This window comes from Micropterus salmoides, unplaced genomic scaffold (genome assembly GCF_014851395.1).
Source record: "Micropterus salmoides isolate LMB-PRFRI ecotype aquatic unplaced genomic scaffold, ASM1485139v1 Ms_hic_scaffold_21, whole genome shotgun sequence".
NCBI classification, from domain to species: domain Eukaryota; kingdom Metazoa; phylum Chordata; class Actinopteri; order Centrarchiformes; family Centrarchidae; genus Micropterus; species Micropterus salmoides.
Window position 1 is genome coordinate 13,242,812 of NW_024041262.1, and position 10,443 is coordinate 13,253,254.

A 10,443-nucleotide genomic window follows, 5' to 3' on the forward strand; every position below is an offset into this window, starting at 1 on the left:
TATTTGAACAGTGAGAGACAGAACAACAACAAAATCCAGAAAAAGTTTATAAATTGATTTGCATTTTAGTGAGTGAAATAAGAATTTGACCCCCTCTTAATCAGAAAGATCGGTCTCCCAGGTATCTTTTATACAGGTAACGAGCTGAGATTAGGTGCACACTCTTAAAGGGGGTGCTCCTAATCACATTTGTTACCTCTATAAAAGACACCTGTCTACAGAAGCAAGCAATCAGATTCCAAACTCTCCACCATGGCCAAGACCAAAGAGCTGTCCAAGGATGTCAGGGACAAGATTGTAGACCTACACAAAGCTGGAATGGGCTACAAGACCATTGCCAAGAAGCTTGGTGAGAAGGTAACAGTTGGTGCGATTATTCACAAATGGAAAATACACAAAAATAAATAAATAATAAAACTGTCAATCTCCCTCGGTCTGGGGCTTCATGCAAGATCTCACCTCATGGAGTTGCAATGATCATGAGAACGGTGAGGAATCAGTCCAGAACTACAAAGGAGGATCTTGTCAATGATCTTAAGGCAGCTGGGAACATAGGTACCAAGAAAACAAGCGGTAACACTATGCCGTGAAGGACTGACATCCTGCAACGCCCGCAAGTTTCCCCTGCTTAAATAAGCACATGTGCAGGCCCGTCTGAAGTTTGCTAATGAACATCTGAATGATTCAGAGGAGAACTGAGTGAAAGTTGTGGTCAGATGAGACCAAAATCGAGCTCTTTGGCATCAACTCAACTTCGCCGTGTTTGGAGAAGGAGGAATGCTGCCTATGACCCCAAGAATACCATCCCCACCGTCAAACATGGAGGTGGAAACATTAGCATAAAAACACCCCCAAAGCATAAAGGGACAGGACAACTTCACTGCATCAAAAGGGACGATGGACATGGCCTTGTACCGTCAAATCTTGGGGGAGATCTTCCTTCGCTCAGCCAGGGCATTGAAAATGGGGCATGGATGGGTAATCCAGCAGGACAATGACCCAAAACACACGGCCAAGGCAACAAAGGAGTGGCTCAAGAAGCAGCACATTAAAAGGTCTTGGAGTGGCCTAGCCAGTCTCCAGACCTTAATCCCATAGAAAATCTGTGGAGGGAGCTGAACGATCGAGTTGCCAGACGTCGTCCTCGAAACCTTAAATGACTTACGAGAAGATCTGCAAAGAGGAGTGGGATAACATCCCTCCTGAGATGTGCGCAAACCTGGTGGCCAACTACAAGAAACATCTAACCTGTGATTTCCAATAATGGTTTTTCCACCAAGTACTAAGTCATGTTTTGCAGAGGGGTCAAATATTTAACTCATTAAAACGCAAATCAATTTATAACATTTGACATGCGTTTTTCTCTCACTGTTCAAATAAACCTAACACTAAAATTATAGACTGATAATTTGTCAGTGGGCAAACGTACAAAATCAGCAGGGGATCAAATAATCCCCCCCCGTATAGCAAACATTAGCAGATGAGAATCATTGGCCATTTATAGTTATTCTTAATGCCTGTCCGATTCCCTGCCAAACTACACAAATAAAATCTCATGTCCAGGACTTTCACTTTCATGAAAGTGCATTTTCTGCAGACTCAAACAGCTGAGCATTTTTGAAGATTTTTTTTTTTATTTGTGTTGCAAGTGCTCTACAAGGGTGAAATTTAAGTTATTCCTGTTTCCAAATGAATACAATAAATAAATCTTTACAACTGAGATATCTAAGATGGAAAATTACATCAAATACATCATTTTAAGTATCAATACACACGTATACACAATGTCTTTTTACAAAAACAAAAAATTGCATGACCTATGTTGATGGACCATGCCAACTTCCTTAATGGTTATTATAATCATGAACATATAGTTTGAGCTCATAAATTACTACACAATCCTCAGTCTGGTAACCAATATACGATCAAACATTTCTCATTAAGTGATAGCTCAAGTTTCTTGTTACTGAATGTAACTGGCATTAACTGATGTGTGGAAACACGCAAGCGTGGAGTGGTTAGAAGCCACATAACTCAGTCAGCTCCATCTGCTAGTTCATGTAATGTTACAACTCAGTATATAGTAATCTGATGGCAACCCTTGTTTTGGAAGGTAAAAAAAAAAAAAGAAAGAAAAAAAAAAAGAAAAAAAAGCAGCATCAGGTTTGTGATTTCAGAATAAATTGCATTCTGATGTAACCTACTGGAGACCAAAGGGAGGAAAGTAAAAACATCAGATAAAAGGAAATAAAAAAGGGAAACAGTTTGAGTGTGCAGAAATGTGAGGGGATGAGGGGGGAAAAAAAAATAAAGCAAAAGCATTTTGAACGCAGGTCTGAGAACATTACATAGCTTCAGTTATAGTGAACAACGAGGAGTTTTTGTCAGGGCAGTGCTTCTGCTCCTTTCACTCTAGTGCTCACCACAACCTGGTCATTAGCTGAACATTTCATCAGCTTCCGTCCATCTTAAGATGGAAGAGCCAGGAATCCGGTTGCAGACCTAAAATCGATAAAAGTAATAATATTTAGGTCTACGTCCACTATATACGCACAGTAACAAATATCTGCTTCTTGTATTAAAACATCAAAACTTACTCCATGTTGCTTTTCAGCTGATACACAGTGCGCTTGTCCAGGTAACGGCAGAAGAGAGTGAGCAGGTTTGAGGGCATGAGGAGCGGCTCCACCAGTGAACATTGTGAAAGCTGTCCCGCCACCTGGAATATTGTGTCCGTCCTACGAGACAACAGGAACACTATGTCTGAACCTCATAAGGATGTAAAAAGGATCTCCCATTATGGAATATTAGGTTTAATATCCCCACCAGGTCTCAAAGTCACCGATGCTGGGCTCTAGAGGAACGCCTGAGGACAGTAGCTTCTCTCCTTGGGACAGGAGAGCATACAATAAGGACAGTCCAAACTGGAAGAAAAAGAAATGATGAGACAAAAATAGTTCCACACAAAAAAGCCCAACAGCAACATAAAGCACAGACCTTGTTCTGACATGCCAGCGTGAGGGAGTCATGTGTTGTCACAGACTCTGATGATGTGAGATCTTTGAGGACCCCAATTAGCTGACTAAATGTCAGGCCTCCAATCACATTTCGTAGAGGCGGGTAGAGCACTGGTAGGGCCTAGATATGAAGAGAGACGAGGTCCGTGATCAGATTAATTATGTATAAAGATGAGAAATATACCTTCGAGTTTAGATCTGGTTACAAATACAGAAGGAAATCTGTAAAAGCAGCACTGCTGAGAAATTACATTTAAAACTTTAGGGCAGAAAACTACCCTACCTCTTCTGCATCTCTGCTCATCAGCATAGGTAGTTTGGAAGTCACAATGCTCAAGATTTTCAGTGCAGTATCATGTTTCAGGAACGGGAGCAGACGGGCAAGTAGCCTTTTGCCTTTTGAGACCAGCAGGAAAGGAAGAAACTCCCCTCCTGAGTCCCTACACCAAACATTGGAGAAAATGAGTTGCTTCAGTATCCATCAAAATGTTAACTAGAAAGGTATAGCTTCATTACAAACTAAAAACAAGTATAAGCCAAATTAATTTTCACACAATCACACAAGACGCATCACTTCTTGTATAACTCACAGGGGATTGTGGTGTTGCAGCTGGGAGTAGATGTGCTCCACTTTCCTCTGTCTCTTCTCCATCAACCTTCTTTCTTCAGCTTCAGACAACACAGTGGTTTTCATTCTCTCCGTCTCCTCCACCTCTAATAGTACTATGAACAACTGCAGGGTAGAACAGGCAGGTGTGACCATGTGTTGGAGAAGGCAAAGGAAAACACAAAAAGATTCTCACTTCATCTAAACACGTAACCAAAAGGTACCTTTTCTATTTTGCTGAGGACCTCTAACCGCTGTTGTCTGATGTCTTTTAGTTCCTGTTAATTGGAAAAAAAAAGTCTCAGTATCAGAAAAGGCAGATTAATGCAAATAATGCACCAAGATGCCAGAAGTTGTCTCAAAAAACAGTTACCTCAAGTGGAGCTTGAGCTTGGACTGCATGAACTGCGCCAATGGCACGGCGAGGAGAGTAACATGTGGACACAGCAACTTGACCCAGAGAACCTTCAATGTGCACCACTGGAATATATAATTTGTTTTTACATTTTGTTTTCATGATTGGGGATGGGGTGCACATTGAAGTAAATTAAATAAAAATGAACAGACAAATAAGGTGTCTCATGGAGATTAACTGCAAATAAAAAACTAAATTGGCAGTGCTTTCTTCCAGTGCCTGCAGGCATTCCTTTCTAGCTGCATACATCCCAACAACCTGCACCACCACAGTAGGGCATCCTGTATGTAGCCTGAGAGGCAAAAATAAGAGCTAAAAAACAAAAACCACACCCGCTACTTCTTGGTAACCTTATTGTTCATGGTAATAACTGAAGGTGACCGTATCAAGATGTGTATCAACTGAGATCTCTCATTTGGACTGTGGCGGATAGACAAAAATCTTCAGAGACTTAAGAGTGTAAGAAAATCAAGCGGAAACAAATTACACCCTTTGTTTCACAACAGTAGCAATGACAGTATTAAGAGTATGGCAGGATTCTAGACAACATCAGGTACCAAAATAATGTGGTCTAATAGCATGAAAAGGTGAGGAGAGAAAAACCTGGTGTGTAGGAGTCAGTTTTCGTGATGTAAGGTGTGGTGAGCTTGGGTGGCTCCCTCTTGCCCCTGATGCCCAGCTCTTCCTCTGCCATCTTTGCTTCTATTCGCCGATAGTACTCCTATGACAAAGTTTCAATACGCTAGTCATTAAATGCTCAGTCTTTGGTCATGTACTCAAGAATTGATACAGTAAATACAAAAAAAATATTGAGGAGCACAAGTTGGTTATTTGGAACGAAAGTGACAGTGACTGGCAATAGAGCAAAGATTTCCTACCTGGTAATAGTAGTCCTCAAGGTATGGATTTTCACTTTGCAGCTGAATCATCTGCAGCCTGGTGATCCACTCCTTCTCTTTCCCCGTCATAAGATTACAGTAAGGATCCCAGGCCTCAGATTTTCTATAATCCGGTCATATTTTTTCTATAAACAAGCTTATTCCCTCTCATAACATACTCAATATGAAACAACAGGTTCAAAATCTTTAAGTGATGTTAACACCAACCTTTGGAACATGTGTTGTTTTTGACTAAGTAGTCGTTTATGTTGGGGGTGGAGCTGGGTGACAGGACCCGGGTACCTGTGGGTCAGACAACTTCACATTCAAAAGCTCCATGGATGCATTCAACGCTCATCAGTTTCCATAAAAATTTGATGGAAGGCTCGGTATACATGTACAAAGTCAAAGATTAAAAGATGCTTGCTTATTATGACACCAAATGATCCAATAATCACAGTTGTACTACTACATCTTCGGAATGTGGTCTTTGTATTAGTTCAGTTTGTCTGATTTTAATCATTTTCATTTAGGGTTTCATTTGCATTTCTTTTAGATGCTTCTCTCATTCGATCTTCACTGTAAACTTGCACTTTAAGAAGCTGTCAGTTTTTCCTTTTATTTCAAGAGCTTTGGTAAGAGGCGCATCAATAAATTGAGTGTACAGCCTACATCAGTCTGCAGTCACATCCTTTTATGCCAAGGTAGGTTATGTTTAGGCCTCCAGTAAAATCACTACTCCGCTTTACCCTTAACATAAAGAATCTGTTAATATACTGTGATACGTTTCAAGTTAATACCCAAGTTCAGCTGTGTAGTTTTTGGGTGTGTACAGCTGCATTCTTTTTTTTTTAATCTCCAGGAGGTAGTAATTGGTGGGATTGTACAAAATTTATGAATGTCAGGTCGATTAAGAGTTGTATATATTCATGAAGGGATGAGCAAGAATGCCAAAGACTTAAATATACTTGATACTACTATTTACCGACAAATACTTCAAACATTCCTGCAAAGCAGCGAATCGTCACACACCTGAAATGTTGCACTGAATTAGACAAGGGGCTGTAAAAGGGGGACGGTCGTGGCGAGTTGGCCCCAAAGCGAAGTTGCATCATCTTAGGAGTCAGAGACTGAGGAGTGGAGGGGCAGGGTCGGTTTGTAGGAAACATGAAGCCCCCTGTCTGAAACAACACGAAAAAAAAAAAAGAAAAAAAAAAAACATGGCTTGAGACAGACACGTAGTTTCACTCAGTTCTAACTCAAAACACTTCATGTATCAAAATAGTCTGATTTGTTACAGAATAAACCTGATTGTAATGTTGCCGTGGGGTTAAGGGTTGACGTGGGAAGATGGGTGATCCTGGTACCATGGGTGCATGCATCTGCAAGAGAAAACTAAGATTCAGTGAAAAAAATAAATGCATAAATCCATACGAGTGGTATCGATCCTCATCCAACTCTCAGCAAGAAAAAAAATCCAAGATGTTGAACTATTCCTTTAAAATAAATGATTATCTGGTAAAATGAGTTCTCCACCTGAGGGGGACCTCTTTGGCCAAACAGTCTTCTGGAGTAGGATCCTCTGGGTTCCCCTCTCCTGCCCCTGAAGGAAGAGACAGGATAGGGCAAATCCAGGAAGTTGGAGGTCAGGTCCTGACCTCTGCCTCTGTGACCATCAATCACACACACTATAGCACTGTCCTAAAAACAGAATAAAAGACAACATTTGTTTGAGTGACCCACTATCATACAGATCATAAATATGTTCATTAGTGATCCTAACCTGAAGTATTGATCCTGAGATTCTTCTAGTCTTTCTGGAAGAGGGTTCCATATGCTGAAGGACATAAAATTTTAAAAAATAAAAATCGAGCAATGAAAGGAAACATTAGCAGTACAAACAAGACGTGTGACATAAAATGTCTCTTAGTCAAGTTGTCACTTACATTATCCACAAAGGTTTTGTGGTACATGGCATTTCCACAGTCCACTATGGCACTGTCAAGACTCTTAAAAGCAAAATCAGATCACAATGAAGACAAGCTGCTATGAGGAAAACTGTCAAATCCCAAATGTCAGACAAATAACATGCATCACCTTGAGGCTTGGGCGCCCCTCCACTGTCCTAATCACAGCTGGGTCTTCAAACATTTGGCCCCTACCCAGCCCTCCTCCCCTAGCTCTGCCATGCCACCCTAGGGGAGCCCGGGGCAGATACTGTGGCTTCTGTCGGGGAGGGGAGGGGGAGCTGTGGCGGGAAGGTGGTTTTGGGTCTGGTGGTGGTGGTGGTGTTGTTGGGGGTGTAGGGGGTGGGGGTGGCGGAGGCAGCAGCTCTCCAAACTGAAGGAGACTACTGCTGGGGCCCTCTGTAGTCCCATGTGCATCAAGATCTAAGATACAGGTACATATAGAAATACAGTGACAATGTGTATTCTTTAGCGTTTTTAGGCCAGAAATATCAATTATCAGCATTTAAAGCCCAACTCAAATCATATTTAGTCATCCTTTGTTGTAAAAACATGTTTAATTGTTTTCAGTATTTTTAGATTAGGAAAAAATGGTATCTGGACAAATATCCAACGAAGGTTAAAATCAAGAGCAACTGGACTTGGTTGAAGATACTGGAAGACGTTTCGTCCCTCATCCAAAGGACTTCTTCAGTTCTGACTGACTGGCAGGGAAACTCCGCTATTTAACCTCAGTGGGGTCGTTGGCCAGGGTCATCATTTTTTTAAACCCAAGAACACACTAAGACAGATGCTGGTACACCCCAAAGACCGCACACCCAAACACAAGAAAAGCAATCTAATGTATGCGGTCCAATGCAGTGAGGAATGCACAGACCTGTATATTGGGGAGACTAAACAACCACTACACAAACACATGGCTCAACACAGAAGGGCCAACTCCTCAGGTCAAGACTCTGCGGTCTACTTACATCTGAAGGACAGAGGACACTCGTTTGAGGACCACCAAGTGCACATTTTAGACAGAGAAGATGGATGGTTTGAAAGAGGTGTCAAGGAAGCCATCTACACCAGGGTTGAGAAGCCGTCATTGAACAGGGGAGGGGGTCTACACCACCACTTATCCCCCACTTACAATGCTGTCATCACTTCCCAGGAAACTCAAACGTAACCTATTGGCCTCAGGTGAAGATACCAACGATGGTCGTTCAGTCTTGGCCACAGGTAGTCTTAACGACTATAACGACTGTCGTCACAGCAACAAGGAACACTAACGAACCAGCGGTAATGATGACCCGGGCCAACGACCCCACTGAGGTTAAATAGCTGAGTTTCCCTGCCAGTCAGTCAGAACTGAAGAAGTCCTTTGGATGAGGGACGAAACGTCTTCCAGTATCTTCAACCAAGTCCAGTTGCCCTTGATTTTAACCTTCGTTGGATAACTATGACCTGGATGACTGAGAATCTTCATAGACATCTGGACAAATATCAGAAATGCTCCTTCTCGTCTTGGGTGGCTGGAGGGACCGGTCTGTGTTTGATTGAGTGCTGGTGGAATACCACAGGAAACTTATCTGACCAGACCAAAGTGACATTTGCAGGTATCTTTAATGTACTTTGCAGCTGAGCAGCTAATTAGCTTTCTAGCCTGCAAGCCGACATTGGAAGAGCACTTTTCCTGAGTGAATGTTCGTTTGGTTACTCGTTATACAAGCTGTGGTGAAGGACAAGACATTTTTAGATAAGGACACTTTAGCGGGAAAGCTAATGTGTGTTGCTGTTTAAAGTCTGTGGCTCTATTTTGCCTATAATAGATGCTGCTTTACGTAGACTGATGCTGAACGGTATTCTGACATATTAATGCAAAACTGGGGGATGCATCAATGAAACTCCCTTTTGGTCTCTTAATTACAGAGCTGGTTATGCGTGTATGCTGTAGCAAGTCAAAAAAATAATAATTCTGCTTGAATTTTAATGTAAACATTGTGGCAACAAACTACACCAATGTCTTGCTTCAACAAAACTGAGGGGCATCCTAACTTACCAGCATTATGTGTGATCCATTACAAAGTGAGACAGTTTTGTTCATTTGTGTTTATTTTTAGTGGTGAAATGCTGGAAAACCAATTTTCAGAATCCCCTAGACTGTAAAATCTCAATCTGTTAAATTATTATTAAATTGGTCATCTCTTGACTGATGTTTATGAATCTTCTTATTAACTTTAAGCAGATAGAATTGAGTAAAACTAAGTTGTAAATTAACAAATGAGTTAAACAATAAGAGTTAAAGATAAGAGTTAAACAAAGGCAAAGCCAAAACTTCAGAAATTGCTGGAGTCAGCAGCCTGTAAACGTAGCACATGGAAAATGTGGAAATAGCTAGGCTGGTTCTGTCTTAAGGGAATAGAAATCTTGAGATTTGGCACTGAAATTCTCATTTAAGTCTTAGGCAAGTATTTCCCAAAATTCAGAAGCTTTAAAATTTCAAGTTCCCTCTCAGTTTTCTTTACGGTGTAGAAACAGTTCAAATGGCATCAGCACACCTGCCGCAGAACCTGACAGAACAGTTACCCTGTTTGAGGACAAAATAATTATACCCATTTCAGATAGTCTGGGAAATGATGAAAAGTAAAACATCAACACACCCATTCCAAATGTCTCTTCATTGTAGACATTTATCTCCTCATCCTCCTCGGCCATGGCCTGCAGAAGCCCGCAGTCCATATTCGTCCCATCCTCTCCATCACTCCACTCATCTCCATTCTCAGGCCACTGAGGCTGAGACACCTTTTCAGCCTGCTGGGTGGATGGAAACAATGTGGGGAGTGAAAAAAAAACCCTCACAAGAATATATAATGACCACAAAAAAGCCAAAAGACACAGAACAAAAAGAACAAGCCAGGAAATGGTATTCATTGTCAAGAAAAATCACTGTATTCTATTTATTTATGAAAATGTAAGGTTCAGCAGCCATTGTTGTAATATAAGCTTATGGCATCAGACCCATATGGTTATTTAGCATGCAGTAAATATCTGATAAGCTTGCTAGCACGCTGTGTTCGCCCCAAACTGAGGCTGCAGCTTGCTCAATACAACTATTTTAACATATTAAAACTTACTTTTTGCTGTTCTGAATCACACATTGTGTATTTCAGATGTGTGTTTTTTTTTTGTTTTTTTTTTTAAGCTTACAATCGACGAGTCACGATGACTTCCTTCCCAAGGTTACCTGCTTTCTCTTGTCAGACAGCGAGGGATGCTCATTAACTTTTAAATGAACTCACCTGTGAGGTGCAGAGGCGTGAACACAACACGCTTCACGAAGGCTACTTGTCGCCTCGCGTCTATCGTGTGCCACACTTGTATGAATATTTTATTGGGTTTTGAGTCTGTTGAATAACTTAAACTTACTAATTTTTGTTTAATATTTCGAGCTGAATACGGGTGGTCTGGTGAAAACAGTGAGCAAACAGCGACATTTAGTGGTCACAGTGTAAACTTTGTACTTTTACTCCACTTTTTACTCCACTGCATTTCTATGACAGTTTTAGTTACTTTT

The 10,443-nt window shown here is 41.2% G+C and overlaps 1 protein-coding gene across 1 annotated transcript; it reads right to left on the reverse strand.

Moving 5' to 3' along the window:
- Nucleotides 1–1,614: 1,614 nt before the first annotated feature.
- On the reverse strand, nucleotides 1,615–10,110 carry patl2 (PAT1 homolog 2). Its single transcript, XM_038735058.1, has 19 exons — nucleotides 10,004–10,110; nucleotides 9,530–9,683; nucleotides 7,015–7,307; nucleotides 6,864–6,926; nucleotides 6,701–6,754; nucleotides 6,454–6,618; nucleotides 6,225–6,299; nucleotides 5,950–6,098; nucleotides 5,146–5,220; nucleotides 4,918–5,041; nucleotides 4,643–4,760; nucleotides 3,998–4,104; nucleotides 3,849–3,902; nucleotides 3,608–3,750; nucleotides 3,301–3,457; nucleotides 2,998–3,138; nucleotides 2,827–2,924; nucleotides 2,598–2,738; nucleotides 1,615–2,502 (listed from the first exon to the last, which is right to left on the reverse strand). The coding sequence occupies exons 1-19, from the start codon at nucleotides 10,025–10,027 to the stop codon at nucleotides 2,469–2,471; spliced, it is 2,169 nt and encodes a 722-aa protein (XP_038590986.1). The 5' UTR covers nucleotides 10,028–10,110; the 3' UTR covers nucleotides 1,615–2,468.
- Between the last annotated feature and the right edge of the window lie 333 nt (nucleotides 10,111–10,443).